This window comes from Fukomys damarensis, unplaced genomic scaffold (genome assembly GCF_012274545.1).
Source record: "Fukomys damarensis isolate Sample0158 unplaced genomic scaffold, DMR_v1.0_HiC HiC_scaffold_1, whole genome shotgun sequence".
NCBI lineage: Eukaryota > Metazoa > Chordata > Mammalia > Rodentia > Bathyergidae > Fukomys > Fukomys damarensis.
In genome coordinates this window covers 10,134,193-10,154,812 of record NW_022900913.1, presented here as the reverse complement: position 1 = coordinate 10,154,812, position 20,620 = coordinate 10,134,193, and the positions used below count along the sequence as shown (strand labels likewise).

General features: G+C 37.1%; 1 protein-coding gene across 1 annotated transcript in view; it reads left to right on the top strand.

Annotated features, from left to right (window-relative positions):
* Dnah5 (dynein axonemal heavy chain 5) overlaps window positions 1-20,620 on the top strand; it is a 316,139-nt gene that overhangs the window by 228,917 nt on the left and 66,602 nt on the right. The window contains 7 exon segments of the mRNA XM_019208553.2: window positions 818-1,021; window positions 6,741-6,920; window positions 13,701-13,838; window positions 17,260-17,395; window positions 18,082-18,398; window positions 19,036-19,191; window positions 20,037-20,219. Coding sequence (XP_019064098.1) covers window positions 818-1,021; window positions 6,741-6,920; window positions 13,701-13,838; window positions 17,260-17,395; window positions 18,082-18,398; window positions 19,036-19,191; window positions 20,037-20,219 — 1,314 coding nt within the window.

Here is a 20,620-nt window from a genome sequence, read left to right as displayed (position 1 = left end):
AATATCCCTACTAGAAATGGAATGGAAGTTTTCTGATAGCCTTATGAAATTTATGTTGCTGAAGTCCTGTCGTTTAAAGGTCAGTTCCCAGCTAAGAAACTTCTAATTAGTCAGTGTGACAGCCCTGCCGGCACCCTGTGGGGTCACTCCACAGTGCCAGTCTCACTTGCCTGAGAGAGGCAGATTCTTGACCTACATAGCTAACGAGTAAAAAAATAAAGCACTGCAAATACAATATTTTTCCTGGTTTTGAACCTATTATCTACTTAAATGCTGAGTATTCTTTTTTTTTCCAGATTACATTTTTCTTTTCTCTTTTTCTTTTTTCTGACACAAAGCTGTCTGTACAGTTTGAGAGAAGTAACAGCTCCTTATCTGTTCACCAACATTTTTCTCCTCTCACTATCAGTTTGAAGTATAAATTTTTTTCATCTTATTGGATTTATTGGTAGTTTTAAAGTATACAGCACAGTTATATTCATCATTGTGATCTTGTACCTTTATATAATGTGTCTTGGTTCTTATTTTTTTTCCTATACCCTGTGCCCTCCCTTCACCCCTTCCACCCTCCCCTATTTACAAAGACTTTGTTGTATTTTTTCTTGTCCCTTATTTCCTTTCCCCTACCCCTCCCACTTCCCCCACACCTTTAGCCCTTTGAATTATAAAATTTTGATGATTTTTTTTATTAAATATACGTCTACAACTCATGACTGTGTATCTGATTTAAAAGCGAGTTGTCCTTTGTGAAGCACCACAGTTTGGACATGAAAGATTGTTTGTCTGAGGTCTGGTGACACCCCCTGTTCCTCCCCAGACCATCAAGCCCTCTGACATTGCCACCGTCCGCACGCTAGGCAGACCCCCTCACCTCATCATGCGGATCATGGATTGCGTGCTGCTGCTGTTTCAAAGGAAGGTCAACGTGGTTAAAATTGACCTGGAGAAAAGCTGCACCATACCCTCCTGGCAGGAATCTTTAAAACTCATGACTGCGGGGAACTTTTTACAGAACTTACAGGTTAGTAGTTCAGGAATGAGGAGCTAAGTAAGGACTCGATCTGCTGGAGTCACTGGGTCCTTTAGTGGAATAAATATCTAAAATGAATGCACTCTACCTAGTTATTTTGGACATGTATTTTTTTCAGTGTAGAATCTTTTCTTTAAAATATAAGATATGCATTTTAGAGCTGTTACTAAAAAATAAAAAGATTTTAAATGTATGAAAGTGTTACCAGTGATAAATATTTTTCAACAAAAGTTAGAAAATCACTTTAAGGAGATTATATATGTGTATATATTGTATGCATAGGAATACAAATACAGTTGTTCCTAAGCACTTGAAGGATACTATTTCCAGGATGCCCTGTGGATGCAAAAATCTTAAAACATGTAACTCTCTTATAGAAAATGATATTTGCATATATTTGCATACATTTGCATCTTTTGCATGTTTTAAGCTACATGTAGAATATTTATAATTATAATACAATTTAATGCTATATAAATAGCTATGCCATGTTGTTTAGGGCAGCAGTCCCCAATCTTTTTGATGCTAGGGTCTGGTATTGTGGAAGACAGTTTTTCCACAGATGGGAGAGGTGGATGTTTTTGTGATGAATTTAGAAGCTCACAATTTACATTAATTATGTGCACAGCTCTCTGTAGGGTTCCTATTCCTATGAGAATCAAATACCATTCTTGATCTGACAGGAGGCAGGGCTCAGGCAGTGATAGCAGTGATGAGAGCTTCTCTATATGCAGGTGAAGCTCTCACTTGCCCACTGTTTGCCTCCTGCTTTGTGGCCTGTTCCTAATGGACCAAAACTGAGAACAGCCTATGGCCTGGGGGTTGGGGACCCTGGCTTAAGCAATAAAGAGAAGCAAAAGTTCTGTTCATGTTTAGTACTGACACTTTTTTTGGATATTTTCGAAACATAATTGGTTGTGTTTCCAATACAGGACCTGATTTGTGGATACAAGAGACCTATTGTGTATGCACATTGAAAATCTCAGTTATAATTTTTTGAATATTGGTTTACATCTTTTGCATACTATTATGAGATAGAAAATGTATAATAAAATTCACAAATTTTAAGTGTCTTGATGAGGATTTTTAATGTATATACCTATTAATGAACATCAAAACATCAATATATGTATCTTTTTCCAGATTTCAGAAATCTCTCTTGTGAAAACCCAGTCAATTACTTCCTTTAAAATAACTATTATTCTAAAATGTATAATAGATAATGTGAAATAGGAAGAAAAGATCCAAAGGGGAGGGGAAGGGGAAGTCTGATGGGTAGGGGAAAGGAAAGAAGGGAAAGGAATAAATATGAGAAAAGGAAAAAAGTGGAAACAAAGTCTTTATAAATAGGGAAGAGTGGAGGGGTTAAAGGGAGGGCAAGTGAATGGGGAAAAATTAGAACCAAGATGAATTATGTAAAGGTGTAAATTCTCAGTAATGAATGTATACCTAAAATATAGCAATAAAATTAATGAATGAAAAAATAACTATGATTCTGACAAATAGTTTTGGCTGTTTTGAAATTTACACATATGAAGTCATATTCTATGAACTTTTTTTTTCTCTCTCATTGAGTTTATTGGTACATTTTAGGTATACAGTACAGTTACATTCATCATTGGGATCTTGTACCTTTACATGACAGGTCTTGATTCTCATTTTTCCCCCTTGTCCCTGCCCTCCCTTCACCCCCTCCTTGCCTCCCCATTTACAAACACTTTATTTCCGTTTTTTAATTTTTCTATGAAGTTTTTTGACCTCTTTCATTCAGCATCTCTGTGAGGCCACAAGCAAGTGAGAGCCTCATCTCTGTACAGCTCTCCCCATTGCTGCCCTTACTGCCCGAGCTGTGCCTCCTGTCAGATCAAGGACGGCGTTTGATTCTCATAGGAGCGCAAACCCTTGTGTGAGATTTATTCTTACAGATGCAGAGGGCGATATTTCATTCTTTTTTATTTACAGCTTCCCACTGTCAGAAGGTATGGTGGTGTGTGTGGTGAATATTTAACAACTGGTTCTTTGAGGGAAGAGATAAGGATAGAGGAAAAAAACAAAACAAAACAAAACAAAAGGCTGGTTTGTGGTGTTGGCCACAGTGTATGTAACTACTCCCAGAATGGCCAGTTCCATGCTCCCCAAACGAGGTTGCCCATGGCAGAGTTGGGAACAAGTGCAGAGCAGCATTCCTGTAAGTGGTATTTCCACTATTAAGGTGCAATTGCTGTAAAGGACCTCAAAAGTACAGATGGTAGTAAACTGTGATAAAATAATGAGAACTGATGAGTTTTTACTATGTGTTATTTTCATTTTAAATAAAATTCATTTAATGATGTTTATAATTTAATCATAATATGACTATTTAACCAGTTCTGCAAAAACTTAACCAGTTTTCAAAAATGATTTAACAATAGTTTCTCATGAGCCTTTATGAACTATCATCGGTCTGAAACGCCGCAGTATGCTTTAATCTGTTCATCTACTGGACTGTTGATGGGGTTTTGGATTCTTATTAGCTTTGGACTATGAAAAATAAAGCTCTTATGGACACTGATCTACAGGTTATTTTGCAGATGTATGTGTGCATTTCTGCAGGCTGTATATGCAAGAATAGATTCTCTGGGTCTGAGATTGTACTCATTTCGTCAGTCTCAGTATATAATGCCAAAATGTTCTCAAAAGTCATTGTGTGAATTTACTGACCCACCAAAAGTGTACAAATTGCCCTACATCTTGACCATTTCCTACTTTTAGTTATTTTATTGTAACATCTTGTTATTATGAGTTTAATTTCTGTTTTCCCAGTGACTGACGATGCTGAAAATCTTTTCATAGGTTTATGAGCCTTTTGGGAATTCTTTTCATAAATGCCTATTTAGGTCTCTTGTGCATTACAGTTTTTTAGTTACTTTGTAGAAAGTTTTTCTACATGAAATGCAACTAATTTTTCACTTATATGTTGCAAATATCTCCTGCCACTTCTGGCTTATTCATGCAATAGTGATGTCTTTTGATAAGCAGAAATTCTTACTTTGAATGTAATTTACTTAATCATTTTCTTAATAATGCTTTCTGTTTTCTGTTCAGATCTTTGCTTACCTCTAATGAAGAATAAATTCTCCCCAACTTCGATCCCTGGTACAAAAAAAAAAAAAGAATAAATTCTCATGTTTTCTTCTGGGAATTTTATGTTTTATCTTTATGTTTATATCTTGAGACAATAATTGAAAATATCAATCGATGTGCATATACCAAGATGTAACTTTAGCATTATCTTTCATTCAACTTTCAATTCAGTATTGCTCTGGTGACTGCTGTGGCCAGAACACTTTGAGTGGTGCCTTCGAGCTGCTATAATATATATATTTTCCCCATTAAGTCTATTGGTACATATAAGGCAAACAGTAGTTACATTTATCATTGTGATCATGTACATTTACGTGATAGATCTTGGTTCTTATTTTTTGCCCATCCCCCTACTCTTCCTTCATCTCCTTCACCCTTCCCTATTTACACAAACTTTGTTTCCATTTTTTCCTTTCTTTCACATTTTTTCTTTTCCCTTTCTTCGTTTCCCCTAACATTAAGTAGCTACACCTTGTCCCAGCTAGCCATAAGACTATGTGACAATGGAATTGAATTTTGAATTGAATCTTGGCAATAGTACAGGATTATTGCCTCCTCGTTTACCTGGTGGCAGATCCACTGTTTTTGGAAGCTCTCTTGGTATTTACCTTTTTGGTCACCTTTTTGTTTATTGCTCCTAGATATTCTTTTAACTCTATTATTTATCAAGTCTCTTAAAATAAAAAGTGAAGTTTAGAGGAGAATATTTTAGTCTGTGCTATATGTTCTGTGATGGTTTATACCATTAATTAGTAAGTGCTAAATTTGTTTCTGCTTGAAAAACATCCTCTTTTGGATGAGGAAACACCACTTTTAAGTGGCCAGTTTTTTTACTTGGTCATTAATTTTTTTCTGATGCAGGAAGACATTCTCAATCAATTTTGTTACTATTTTAGAATTATATCCCTTTGAAAAATAATAATTCTCATATGTATGATAGCTCTATAATTAAAAATGAATCCATCATCCTCAAGGTAGGGCCAATGGAACAGACTAGAGGATACAGAAACAACTCAGACACACTCAGCCACCTCATCTTTGACAAGGGAGTCAAACACCTTCCTGGGAAGAAGACAGCCTCTTTAATAAAATGGTGTTAGAAAAACTGGCTTTCTGTACACCAAGGGCTGAAACTAGATCCATGTCTTTCACCACACACTAAGCTAAAATTGAAATGGATCAAAGATCTGAATATTAAAACAGAAACACTGAATCTATTGGAAGAGAGAATAGGTAGAACATTTGAGAACATAGCAATAGGCAAAGACTTCATGAACAAAACCCAGACTGTACAGGAAATGCTACAAAGAATCAACAACAGGGACCTCATTGTATTTAGAAGCTTTTGCCCAGCAAGATAAACCACCAAGAGAGTGAAGGGACAATTCACAGCATGGGAAAAAATGTTTTTACCAGCTTTTCAAATGGATTAATATCTAGAATGTATAAAGAACTAAAAAAAAAAAAAAATCAAACCCCCAAATTTAAAGAACCGATCCAAAAATTGGCCTCAAATGAAAAGACACTTGTCAGATGAAGAACTAGAAACAGTAAATAAATATAAGAAAAAATGTTCAGGATCACTCATCATTCATGAAATGCAAATTAAAAAATTCTGAGATTCCATCTGACTCCATAAGAAATACTGCTATCAAGAAATCAACCAATATCACTGGAGGGGCTGTGGGGAGAAAGGAACCCTTCTCCACTGTTGGTGGGAGTGTGGACTAGCGTAATTGCTATGGAAATCAGGGTGGAGATTTCTCAGAAAAATAAAACTAGAGGTTCCATTTGACCCAGCTTCACCTCTTCTTGGTATCTTCCTGAAAGAATTAAAAGCATTTACCACAGTGATACATGCACACCCATGTTTATAGTGGCACGGTCTGTAATCGCTAAATCTTGGAAAGAGTCCAAATGCCCATTAACTGATGAGTGGATAAAAAAGATGTGTGTGTGTGTGTGTGTGTTTTAAATACAATGGAGTACTACTCTGCCATAAAGGAGGATGAACTTCAGACATTTATAGCTAAATGGGTGGACTGTGAGACCATAGTCCTAAGTGAAATAAATTGGACACACATATTTAAATACCGAATTGTTTCTCTGGTGTGAGAAATAGAAAGTGGAAATAAGGACTGAGAGGTACAATGGATGTTGGGGAATGGGAAGAAGGTGTTCACATGGGAAGGGGAACAAGGGAGGAGAGAGGGAGAAAGGAAGGGACAGACAAGAAAAAAGTGAAAATAGAAGGGAAAAATGGAAACAAAGCTTTTCTACATAGTGAGGAAAGGAGCCTTGGGGAGTGGTGTGGGGAAGGGATGAAATAAACTTCGTTAAAAATATCCCCAAGGAAAACAATAAACTTTCCCAAAGCAAACAAACAAAAAAACCCAAAATAAAACAAAACAATAATCATTCCTTACTGTGCTTTCACCTTTTGGACTTTTGCCTAGTGTCCTGAGCTAGTGACAAAATACTGTGCTGTTCATTCATTTTGGCTGCAACAGCACAATTAAGAGCATAATATGAATTTGACTTCCTGGAAAGAAATGGTTTGACTTCACTTCCTTTCTCTATCCCACAGCAATTCCCAAAAGACACAATCAACGAAGAAGTGATAGAATTTTTGGGTCCTTACTTTGAAATGCCGGACTACAACATTGAAACTGCTAAACGCGTGTGTGGGAATGTGGCTGGGCTTTGTTCCTGGACCAAAGCCATGGCTTCCTTCTTTTCTATAAACAAAGAGGTGCTGCCTCTGAAGGTAAGTCTCCCAGGTAGACTGGCCTGAGCCGTGCTTGGGCGGGGGGGTCTCTGGGTCAACGGGTCTCAGCTTTGCACAGTAGTGCAAAAGCTTTTGGCTCTGGTATTATTGTACTCAGATCCACGGGGAGAGCCAGTACTAAAAAGAACACTGAAGTTTTCTTTCTTCTCTGTAATCCTACTCCAGGCAGAATTATCTGAGCCTACAAGCACAGACTTATTTTCTACAAGGACCCTAAATACTTTGAGGGTCACAGGACATTTTCTTTTGTCATGTCATCTTAAAAGAAATCCCAGAAAATTATAACAAAACTGCCCACTAATGTTCAAAATCTTGAGCCAGGGAAGCCTATGAATGAGGCAAGGTTAAGATACTGATGCTGGAAGTTGAACAATGCTAAAAGCTGGTCCTGCTTTAAGACAAGTACAGTCTTCCATTAGTCCCCCTTTGTCCCTTACAAAACAATATCATCTTTTTGTTATTAATGTGACTTGGAAACGACATCTGTTGTATTAGCTTTCCCATCTCTGGGACACAATATGCACGAGCACAAGAAGGAAGAGAGATTTAATTTGGCTCCTAGTTCGGGGGATTCAATCTGTGGTTGGCTCTCAGGCAGAAACCTCCCTGCAGAAGGTCCTGGTGGAGTAAATTTCACAGCAGCTGTTGAGCAGAGAAAGGGAACAGCACCAGAGAGGAAGGGGTTAGGGCCTGATGAAGATGACATGGCCCACCTAGACACATGTAGAAGTTGCTTTGCTAGGCCCCTGGGGGTCCATCAAATCAGCAGTTGAGCTTAACTGTTAACACCGTGTTTCCATTTGAGTAGTTACATTTTTGAACTTCAGCACTTTATATACCCCCACCATTAAAAAACATCCAGTCTTCACAATGGAGAGGCAAGTACTGTTTTTGAAAATGAAACACTGATGTCTCAAAAATCAGAATTTATGGCTGGTTTGGTCATTTTGTCTTTGTATAAGTTTGATCTTTCCCAATCATCAGCTAAAATACATTTATTGTAAACTACCAACAAGCTTAAGACATGGTAAAAATAATCAAAACTAGCCAAAGTTTAGGTATTGAGTTGCAAGTCACAATATAGTTTCTGTTTTTTACCGTATCAAGACCATCTGGTCAATAATTGGGGTCCTTAGGGTTTGTTAGACAATTTAAAGGAACAAAGAAATATTTGATTCAGGTAATTTCAGGGCAAATAACTGATATCTTATTGTCCAACATCATGGCTCTTGGGACCAGTGAAAACTCCAGCATAGCTAGAAAGTGGACATTCTGATGTTGACTGAACTATCACCACCATGTCAGATGAAAAGTATGGGCTACTTTTGAACATTTTCAAAAGACATACAGAGAGTAGACATGCAGAGTGTAAGGAAGGGAGTTACACTATGTTGGGTTTACAATATGTCGTTTGTATTTTATTATAGTTGTTTTAAGAATAGTGACCTAATATCGTTCAACGTGTATATTGCAAGTAGGTTTACATAAATAAGAAGTATGAGATTTCTTTCCTTATGTTCGACAGTTCTCTCTTAGTTACTTTCTCATTGTTGGGACAAAATTCCTGACAACCACAAGTTAGAGGAAAGGTTTATTTTAGCTCACAGTTTGTAGAGGTTTCAGTCCATATTCTGCTGGCTCCAAGGCAGGGCAATATGGCAAAGGGGAGAAAGAGTTCATGATGTGGTAGGCAGGAGGCAGCAGGGCCTTCTTACCCTTTTTATTCTATCCAGGCTGCAAACCTATTGGTTGGTGCTACCCACACCCCGATGTGGCTTCCCTCTTCACTATGTCCATCATCCACACCAGAACTGTGCTAAACCAATCAGTGGATTGATCCAGTACCACACGCCCATGGTCCAGCCACTCCCCAAAACCCTACATATGAGCACATGAGGCCTTGGGGGAACATTTTATATAAGCTATAAACCTTCCATATCTTTCTTGTCCTCCGTCCGGTTCCACACAATCTAGATCACACGGCAGGATTTTAAGGGAGCCCTTTCACAAGGGCTTTTGCTTGCTCTTAAGTGCTGTGCTTCTTCGGAGAAGTCTATCTCAGAACTCTAGGTAGAAAGCCTTCAACACTGACTGGTAACTGTTCCAGACATGGTTTTCTTTTTTATCTTGTAATTCCTATAGATGAGCCAAGTGACTTCTATTAGTGAACATATTCAAACAAATACTCCTTACAATTTTAATTGTATTCATGCTCATAAAGTGAGATTTCTCTTTGAAAAGTCTACATAAATCAATAAATATCAGCCCACCAAGCAGTATGTTTTACAAAGCAGAGCCTCTAATAGTGTACATTGATAATAATAATGATGTCTGTTATTTATCACACTCTCCTTATATGCCAGGTTCCAGATTTATCTTTATAGGTTATATTATTTAATTCTTACAGCAAATCTTAGGAGGTAGCTTTTAATTACTTTAAAGGAGAAACTGAGGCTTAATCTTTAGGTTACTTATGCAGAATTTTGAAGTTTTAAATTGGGCAATTGAATTTGAAGGTTTTAGCAATTTTGAAAGTGTTACTTAAAATTTATTTGTTTTTTGAGTATAGTACTAGAAATTGTTAAAAATCTTTGGGTTGTGATAGTGTAGTATTGTAAGGTTACTTCAGAAATCCATGTTCTCTATGACACAGTGGCTTTGCTTTTCTTTTATGTTTGATGCGTAGCAAAAGTTGCAGCTTAGAGCAGGGCAGAAACAATATTTTACAATTCAATTCTTTTAAAAAATTGAAATTTGTATCAGCACATGTGTACACAAGGGTCACATTCATCATATGGAGCTGGTAATGTACATGACATATCTAAGTTCGTTTTACTTTCCTTCTCCTCCTCTGTCTCCCATCTCTCTCTATTTCTCAGTACCCTTTCCTATTTGAAAAAGGTCTCTCTCCCTCTTTCCTATTATATATCTTGTATTTGCTCTTGAAATTATAGTTTTTTATTGTAATTTAAGTGAAATCATGCAGCATTTAAATTTGTGTGTCTGATTTACGTCGCATAACATTATGGCCTTAAGGTGCATCCATTTTCCTACAAAATACCCACATTTATCTTTTTTTATAGTAAAGCAGTGCTTCCCCTTGGATAAACACCAAGTTTTCTTTATCCATTTATGTGTTGATGAACATATAGGCTGCTTCCAAGATTTAAGTATTACAAGGTTTGCTGCTCTCAATGTGGGTATACATATATCACTACAATATGATATTTTTCTTTAGGGAAGTTAGCTAGAAAGGAAACAGCTGGTCAAATGTAGTTTCTATTTTTAGTTTTTTGAGGAATTTCCACACTGATTTTCCTAGTGGTTGTACTAGTGTGCTCAATTCTGATATATCTTTGTTCATATTTTTATCTAGTTGATCTGACTATTTGTGACTGTGAGGTATTGGTTTCCCCCACTACATCTGTGCTAACAATTGTCTGATACTTTATGTGCAGTTTTGTGAAGTTGGGTGTACTGGTATTTGGTGGATATTTACTTACAATTTTTTGTCTCTTCCCACTGAATTGTTTCCTTAACCAATATAGAGTGGTCTTCTTTTCCTCTTCTGATCAGTTTTAGCTTAATGTCAACTTCATCTGAAAATAGGTTAGCTATTCCTGCTTGTTCTTGGCCTCTGGTTTCATGGAATATTGTTTCCATACTTTGATTTTTAATCTATACATTTCTTTTTGGATTAAATTTGTCTCTCTTATGCAGCATATTATTTGGTTTTATTTCTTCATCATTTCTGCCAACCTGTGTCTTTTGATTGGAGAGTTGAGACCATTCATATTGAGAGTTATTACTGAAAAGCACTGATCCGTTTTTGTCATTGCTGTATTTTCTTTTTGCTGATTCCATTTTCCCCTTTCTGCTTAACTGCACACCCTACTTGTGCACCCATGTAGCTAGACTTTGGCATCTTTGGCTTCACTGACCCTGTCTAGGATAACCTTGAGAGAACTTTCTGGAGTGCTGGTGTGGTGGTCATGAATTTGTTAAGGCACATTTTGTTGTGGAAAGACTTTTTTTCTCCATCAATTTTTTCATATCTTCTTTAATTAATTTATTTATTAATACATGTTTTAAATACATAATGATGACTTTCATTTTGTGGGTTTTCAGTACATGCATATGACACAGCTTAACTTTTTTATATCCCCTTTCTCTGCCCTCTCCCTTTATCTCCTGATCCCCCTCCCATTTACAGTGGATCTGTTTCCCTGTTTCTTTTTATCTATCCTTTGTTTTGCATTTTATTTATACTGTGGATTTCTCACATGACAGGAACCATACATCATTTAAGTTTATGTGTCTGATTTATTTTACTTAATATTTTCAAAGTGCACCCATTTTCCTACAGAAGGATCAAATTCGTCCTTTACAGCAGATTGGTTTTCCAGTATGCATACAAAGTACATTTTCATTAATTAATTTTCAGGTGGTGGACATATAGGCTGCTTCCAAGATTCAGCTACTATGAGTTGAGCTGAAATAAATATAAGTGTGCATGCATGACTATAATATGATATATTTCAGTCCTTTCGGAAGATACCTAGTCAGAGAAGAGCAGGGTTGAATGGAATTTCTATTTTTAATTTTTTTGAGGAATTCCCATACTGACTTCTATATAAGATGTACCAATTTACATTCCCACCAACAATGTAGGGTATTTCCTTTTTCACCACAGCTTCACCGTGATTTGTTATTATTTGATGTCTAGGTGACTGCCATTTTCTGAAGTAAGGTGAAATCTCAGTGTTGTTTAAATTTACATTCTTTAATGGCCAGTGATATTGATCAGGTTTAGCATGAAGCTTACTTTCTCTAAGGACAAAACTATTATACCTGCTTGCTTTTGGGGTCCTGGTGCCCATAATATTGTTTCCCATCCTTTGATTTTTAGTCCTTGAATTTAGATGAGTTTCTTGAGTGCAACAGACTGTTGGGTTCTGTTTTTTTAATATACAATATGCTAATCTGTGTTTGTTAAATGAGGATTCAAAACCATTACATTAATAGTTATTGCTTAAAGGTATTTATTTACTCCTGTCATTGAGTCCTTTTTTTGTTTGTTTGTTTGTTTTTTGGGGCTGTTGACTCCTTTATTTTCCTTTTTCATTTAACTTCTTGCCTTTCTTGCTTCAGCCATTCCATCTTAATTTTTGGCTTGTTGGTTTCAATGTCTCTGGATAGGGTATTCTTGAGTATTTTCATGGAGTGCTCATTTGATGCTCATGCATCTCTTAAGGTGTTCTTTGTTCTGGAAACTGGCTGACAGTCACAGGTAGGCCACTGAATGTTCCATGTTTAGTACTCCCATAGTTGACTTGTTATTTTTACTGTTATTATCTGTGTTGGGAGAATCTTCTCTTCACAGGTGAGTGAGTTGGTGTTCAGTGATTAAATTTTACACTCAGCTCCTGGGTTAGAATTGTCTAACCCATGGTGCCTAGTTTGGAGGCTGATGTGACTGTGGATTTATTAAACCCATCAGACTGTCACTAAAGGGCAGACTTACTCCCTTTTTCAGACCAGTCCTTTCCAAAGTCTTGTCAGTTCTACTTAAACTGTAATTTTTAAGCTGTGTTTTTGTCTGTCACCATTTTTACAGAACTCTGAAATTTCCCTTAAAATATGTTACAAAAATTGGAAGCCTGAAGTTTTAAAATAGAAAAATGATTTGCCTTGAAATTTTTTAATAAAAATGATCTTTGCTTATTAAGCCTCAGAAAGAATATGCCTTTTCACAGTGAATCAACCCATTCAAGTAAATTTTAACATTTTGTATACTTAAAAAGGAGAAATTTGATTTCAAAAAACATTTTAAAAGATCTAATTTCCAATATGCATGGTCTGTTTTCTACACCTTTTTTGTTAATGCTACTTTTAGAGATTGTCTTTTGATTCTATTTTACTAGAACTAAAGATGGTTTGACTGTGATTCATGCTTAATGTTTTTTTGTACATTAAATATATATTGTAAGTCAAAGAAACATTATGATACTCTGGAGGTACCATTGGTTTTCTGTTGTGATCAGGTGGCTGACTTTGACCTGCTCTTCACTGCTGCTACCCACATCCTTGAAAGAGTATTAGATGGCATATTGCTAACCTAGGAAAAGATCAGATTCAAAATTCAAAATATGGTTTCTACTGGATGAATATGTGTTGTTTTTACACTATCATAAAGTTGAAGAATCCTGTCAAATGTGTGGTAATCATCACTCTAGGACCACCTATATAAAATTTTTTTTTCTATTTTTACTTCACTTAATCTTACAGTGGTCTGAAATTTGCCTGTGTATATTTAGTATTATAAGTTCTGATCTAGGACATGAAAACTATGGCCCTTGTGCTAGATCTAGCCCACCACCTATATTTACTTGTTGATTAAATACAAATAACCTTACTTTTTAAAATGATTTAAACATTGCTTTTTTACATTATAAAATGGTTTTTACTTAAGCACTTAATAGCTTTGATTTTGCCTCTTGGCATAGAAAGGCTGAAATATGTACTATCTGGCACTTTGCTGAAGATGTTTGTTGATCTCTGTTCTGATGAAGTAGAATTTTCTTCTTATGAATGTAAGTCAAGTTCACACTCACATTTGGTCTTAATGCAATTTGAAAAGGCTCTAGGGCTGGAACAAAGAAAGGGAGCACACAGGTGTCAATGTTGAGTTCCTGATTTGTGAGGTGCAGGCTGTGGGGAAGTCCCTGCCTTTCCCTTCATGCTGTGTGTCCTACACAGGCTAACTTGGTGGTGCAGGAGAATCGTCACGTCCTAGCCATGCAGGATCTGCAGAAAGCCCAGGCTGAGCTGGATGCAAAGCAAGCGGAGCTTGATGTGGTACAGGCTGAGTATGAACAGGCCGTGGCAGAGAAGCAGGTAACCATCCTTGACATGACCATGACTGTCACATATCTACCCTGTTTATTGTAAACCTTCACTCCTGTTCTTCTTTCTCTCTCCAAGGGCTTGGTTTCCATGGGGGATTCACTTAATTTATGCAGAACACATACGCAGTACATAATCCCTCATTTTGCTCTTGACTTTGTTTCTAACAGACACCTAGAGCTTTGTCAAGATGTCAAGACAGACTTCCAAGATGGCAGTCAGTCCATAGTGATGGTGACAGTAACGGTGTCTGGGCACATTTTTGTTATGTTGTACAAATCAAATCTTCCAACATGATCTCATTTTATTTTTGAAACAAATTTTGCAAAATCTTCAGGGTGGATATTTTTACTCTTATTTTACAGAAAGGAATCAAGGTCTAGGAAGGTCAAGACTGTGGGTGTTGGCCATAAGGCTGGTCAGTGCCACAGTCTGTTGTTGACTTTATTCTTATATTCTTCAGGCCTCTCTGCTGGATCAGTACAATTGACTACAATGATCATTTGCATTTTTCTCAACCTATGTACATTTTGGAGCTAACTAACACCATTTAGAATCCAGGTTCATACATTTCCTGACTTCTGTTTAAAATAATCCCAGTTCCCCTGGGTTCTTCCTTCTTCTGGCAATCAAGATAGATTTTACAGATAGTTAATGTAGCTTCATCTTCAGGGTCCCTAACTTACACAGGTGCCTAAAGAGCTTGGGAGTTGTATACTGTTCTATGGGACAAGGAGGGCAAGTTGTGACCAACAAGCATTTGTCTTTTAGTATTCAGGCAAAATGCCCACAGACATCACAGAGGGATGGCATCAGAGTTTCTAAGGACCTTTTCATGATATTTTTTCTTATTCTAAATATATACATCATATTTTGCAAAATTTCAGAAATTCTCTAATTTTTCTTAATGTAGCTCCCCACATTATATGAGTTCTGGCTCCACAAAATCTGTATCTGCCTCTGATAAATTCTGTGTTTAGTAAATTAGAGTCTAAATCACTCTTCGTTTGACAATTTTATGGAATTTCTCTCTTATCCTTTTCAGCCTTCATCAGGCCAGACTGAGATTCAAACCTTTTATCTTTTCAGATTCACTATTTGCAGAATGCACAGTATTTTTTCCTAAAGATAAGTGTCCTCAAAGAGAAATAGGAGCTTCTTTATCATCTTGAGAAGTAATTATATAGCACCTGCATGGATTTCATGTTTATGCCCCACAGAACTGTTACTTAAGGAGGAAATTTATATTGCAGCTTGAGAGTCTACTTTAGAAACTATAAGGATGAAATATTTATTTCTAGCATTTTAGACATTCACTTAAATCAGGAAGCATTACTGAACACAGTCACACATACTATCTTGTGTTTATATTTTAACATTTTACATTAATTCCTTTTTTTTTGGTATCGGGGATTGAACTCGGAAACTTGTGCTTGCAAGGCAGGCCACCAAAGCGCTGAGCTAAATCCCCGGCCCTTAATTTTACATTAATTCTTTCAATGAAACTTTTTGTTGTTTTTAAGCATATTCTATTTAAATTGGTATTTAAATTATTACTTAAATTGTAGATACACACAGGAACTGCTAATGTGAAAATATGGCTCCAATTTTAAAAACTGAATTTTAACAAATGCCATATCTCTTTAATAATAATATAAAAAAATCTGACCATGAGCTGGCCTACTACCAGAGTATGAGCTTGATCTTTAGTCATTTTTGTTGTTTGTCCCCCTTCCAAGGCTTCCAGTCTAGGTGGCTGTTGGGCCACAAAGGAGGGCTCCAATCTGTTCCTTGTGGCCCAGGCTTACATGGTCCTTTGAAAGAGTCTGTATCCCCAGTACTCTCCACACAGGATACAGTGCTTTTGGTTGGGGTCCAGCCTCACTAGGCCTCCTGGAGAGTGAGTTATCTCACTGGGTGGTGAAGAGCAAATGAGCCCGAGCCTGGGCTGCAACCTAGGGAGTTTTGCACCTTAACCCTTGGTTTCAGGGGGGACAGTCTACTTCTGCCTCTGTGTACTTGTTTATACCTCTCCCTTTCCCCATATCCCAGTCCCCCAAAGGAACATAGGCTTCCAGAAAATAAAAGCCAAGAAGGAAGTGCCTGTCCATTTTCTTATTTGGCTGGATGGAAGGGAGAATTTAGAGGAAAAAAAATCACATTAAAAGTTTCTTTTAAATAGAAAATATTTTTCTGGTTTGTTTGTTTTTTTTTGGTACCGGGGATTAAACTCGGGTCCTTGCGTTTGCAAGGCAGGCCACTGAACCGCTGAGCTAAATCCCCAGCCCGAAAATGTTTTTCTAATGAATGATGTGGAATCATACTTTGAAGCAGGCATCTTTCCATGTAGGGAGGAAACAAATATATATAAAAGATATAGATGCAGGGTTTTTCCTCTCAGTTTGGATTTTTTTCCACATGAACCCATAAGGTAGAAGTAGAAAACCCTCAAGGTAGACTAGGACAAACTGGATTAAATATCTCACTTTTGGAAAACACTTCATTGTGCTATTGTTACAAAAGCAATCTATGTTTGCACAATGTATTCAGCTCTACAGAGGAATACCAATGATATTTTGCTTCTTGTCTTTTTATAATCTGATCAGATTCCCTTATTTACATAGTATTTAAATACTTTGGAAAAGATCAGAGGTAATTCAATAGTGCTGTTTTATAAATTGAATTTTTTAAATTAATAAAATATTGTGATTAACTTTCTTGGTTGTAAAACATTTATCAGATAATTCTAAAGCAGGTGCTCAGTTTGCTTGAGGTTTTGGGCTCATTGCCCATCACAAAAACAAACACAAAGAAGCAAATGAAACAGAAAAACAGCCTGAATGGTAATAAGATGGGGAGGTCTGGGTTACAGGCCCCTTAAAGTCCAGAGAAACAAACATCTGTAGGTCATACATGGCTGAAATCTGGGAAGGAGCTTCAGGGTACCAGAATCTGATGAAAATCTAAGTTCTGTCTAAAGTTTTAGGAGGTATAGAGTGAGATAAATCAATAATGACTCTAGAACTCTGACATGAGAGGTATTTCTGATTTTTAATTAAGGATATGCATTTCTTTACTTTTTTGTGCTGTGCAGTATTGGCATATGTTCTGTTTCTATTTTTCTCCAAAGGGAAATCGTAGTTGATGTAGATTTCCATCATCTCTCAGTTAGTAGTGTAGGGTGGGATCTGACCACTTGGCCCTGCATTTAAGAGTCCTGCATGTTCCAGGGCCCATGGCCAGGGAGTAAGAGATAGGACCCACAGAAATGGGATTGTATACATTTTCTTTTTTGCAGTGAAGGGATTACATGTCCCACAAGGCAGATAATACGTATTTTGAAGTTTCATTTTTGGGCTCGAGGCTACATTTGTCCCTGTAAAGGTTTTCTTCTGGCTATGACCTTTTTAAGGCCCTTCTTGGAGACGCAGAGCGGTGCCGGCGTAAGATGCAGACAGCCTCCACGCTCATCAGTGGCTTGGCAGGGGAAAAGGAGAGATGGACTGAGCAGAGCAAAGAATTTGCTGCGCAGACCAAAAGGCTTGTAGGTCTGTAAATTCGTTTTTCCCCACAGTTTTAAGAATTGGGGAATACTGGTCTTTAGTTTGTCAGATTCGTAAGCCTCCTCGTCCCACTCTCTCCTACAGTTTCACATTTTGGGGGGGAGGGAGGGGATACAAACAACACATTTTGATCACATCCATCCTCTCTATGAGACTGGATTGGTTAAAGCTGGAGTAAGCAAGCTTGAGCTTTAATCCAACAACACAATGATTTCTGATCTCTCTGTCTCCAGTCTTTTCAGAAAGCTAGATAATGGTCTGGCATATTTGCTGTTCTAATTAGATGGTTTAATGACCTTTACACATGATGTGATCAAGTCACTTTCCAGTTCTCCTGTGAGTCCATGGGGATACTGCTCCAAGGCACTTTGAATGAAGGCTCTGTCTCCTGAGGCGTCAGAGCTCATAAACTCAAGAGATCATCTGCTCCCTTGCAAGAGAAATCAGAATAGTCCAATACTTGCTTCCAGCAGTGATTACTTTCTGTTTGGCCCTGTTTACCATGAAACCAAACTCCTGCTTTTTCACCAAAGTATGGGAACTTGTGATTATAATTTGATCTGGGTAACTTAGTTTTTCAAAGAATGTATTTTAAATTTTTTAAAAGTTTGATGTGCAGTACAATTACAAAGACAATTTAAGTATATCATGGTGATTGTTTTCTACTTTAGGGGATGTATTGTTGGCTACAGCTTTTCTGTCTTATTCGGGTCCATTTAACCAAGAGTTTCGAGATCTGTTGTTAAACGACTGGAAGAAGGAAATGAAAGCTCGGAACATTCCATTTGGAAACAATTTCAATCTCAGTGAGATGTTGATTGATGCTCCTACTATTAGTGAGTGGAACCTCCAAGGTCTGCCTAATGATGACCTGTCCATTCAGAATGGAATTATTGTCACAAAGGCATCTCGCTACCCATTGCTAATCGATCCACAGACTCAAGGCAAGATCTGGATTAAAAATAAAGAAAGTCAAAATGAACTCCAGGTAATTTGTGTTTGAGTATATTTACGTTACTGGTCAGGTTTTATTGCTCCAGATTGCTAAAAGAATTAAGTCCAAGAATTAAGAAATATTTGAAAACTTTACACAATATTGGTAATCCTAGGTAGAACAGGTCTAAGCTTAAATCTATTTTACTTTTTATTTATTTTTTATTTTTTTAATTTTTTTTCTTTTATTGAGTTTATTGGTACATATCTAATAACAAAATCTCCTTTAAAATATCAATATTTGCATCTGTGTTCATGTCTCTTGGCATTTTTCTGTGTTTTTAGACTCTGTTCTTAAGGTCTAAGGTTCTCTTTGATAAACAGAGAAAGACAGAGTTGTATCATAATACATACAAGGATACTTCTTAATTATTCTGTAACTGTTTGTTACAAAGTTGTTAGGGTAAAGAAAAGCATGCTTCCCAGTAGAAGGGAAGGCTGATAAAGGGAAGAATGGAAGCCATTTAAATTTTCTGTACCATTTCATCAAGGAGGGCTTCCAAAGCCATGGATTTCTGAACACCTATGTGTTTGCCTGCTGAGCTAAAATATTTTAAGTAAAGTGATATCGCTTATCTCCGTGTGTTGCATGAAGAGACTGTGTCAAGAGTAACCCTCAGTCTCTGTTCCAGATCACATCTCTAAATCACAAGTACTTCAGAAACCACCTGGAGGACAGCCTTTCTCTTGGAAGACCCTTGCTTATTGAAGACATCGGGGAGGAGCTAGACCCAGCTCTGGATAATGTTTTGGAAAGAAACTTCATTAAAACTGGATGTACCTTTAAGGTAGGTTACATCTGTTGATAACAGTATGCAGAGCGATTACACAAGACAAGGTGTGACATGAATAGAATTCTGTCATTGGGCAACAACTGAAATTAGAATCATTGGTGAGGTATTTTCCTGTACATCATAAGTTGGGATTAAACTGTTCTAGAACAATCCTTTTAGGCATATCTATTCTACTTTTGTTACAAACAGCCTGACTCCATGTTGATGTTTGATTACTGTTAGATTTGAAGTCCTTCTTTTTATGTCCCTTTCTCCTTCTGTCCTATTTTGTTCTCTTCTGAGCAAGCTGAGAGGAAGCCTGGTGCTCCTACAAACCCCTATCTGTGGCCATGGACAGCAACACCCATCCCAGGTTACTCTCCTGACCACCATAAAACCACATACCAGCTGCCTTTCCCTGCTTTCTGAAGACATTTTAAGGGTTTGCCTGAAAACTTACTCTTTCCTGGATAAACAAAATCTCATTATGTGAACAATAACTCCTTTACTCCTTTTGGTACACACGAGTCTTCATCAGTCTGCGACAAGTTTTTTTCAGTGTCTGGAACAAATTTTGGTTGAGGGCTCCACCTTTCTTCTGTGGAGCCAAATTCTGTGCTTATTTTATGGTTTACATTAATCGAACTCCCTCCCTCTCACCAGTTCCTCCCCCTTTCTGTCCTGTCTTTCCTTCTTTCCATCCTAGTGATTTTAAGCCCCATGAATACTCAATGGCTGTTTCTTTTTCAGTGTGTAAATTATCTCCATTTCCAAGATCATTTAGCAATTCCCTATCCTCTACAAAAGGATGTGGTAAGGTGTATCTCTTTTATTATTTGAACTTTCTTTTCACGGGAAAGGTGAAAGTGGGTGACAAGGAAGTGGATGTTATGGATGGCTTCAGACTCTATATTACTACCAAACTGCCCAATCCAGCCTACACTCCTGAAATCAGTGCACGGACCTCCATCATTGACTTCACCGTCACCATCAAAGGTCTGGAAGATCAACTACTGGGAAGAGTCATTCTCACAGAGAAGCAGGTGGGTAAGGTGTGGCCAGCTCCTTTTCTACATTGAGGGACTCTCACTGATGAAAATATGATAGAAGTTGTCATAGGAATGAGCTTCTTTCTTTAAACCCTCATGCGTTTTCCATTAATTCAGACATTTTTTTACCCAAAGGAAATTATTAATCAGTTATCTACCCATATGTTTTATATGTGTCTCCCAAATTATGTATTAGATTGATTGCCTTTCTACAGACTGATGATGTAACTGTGAGCACATCGGTCTCAGTTTCTGCATCACTATTTTGGTCTTTGCTTAATTATTCTGAGAAGTTTTTTCCTATTGTGAATTTTAGTCTCCTGCCAACTTTCAGTTTCCTAACACACATCTAAGTCATTCTTCCATTTGATTCCTTGCTATACCTGTAGAATATG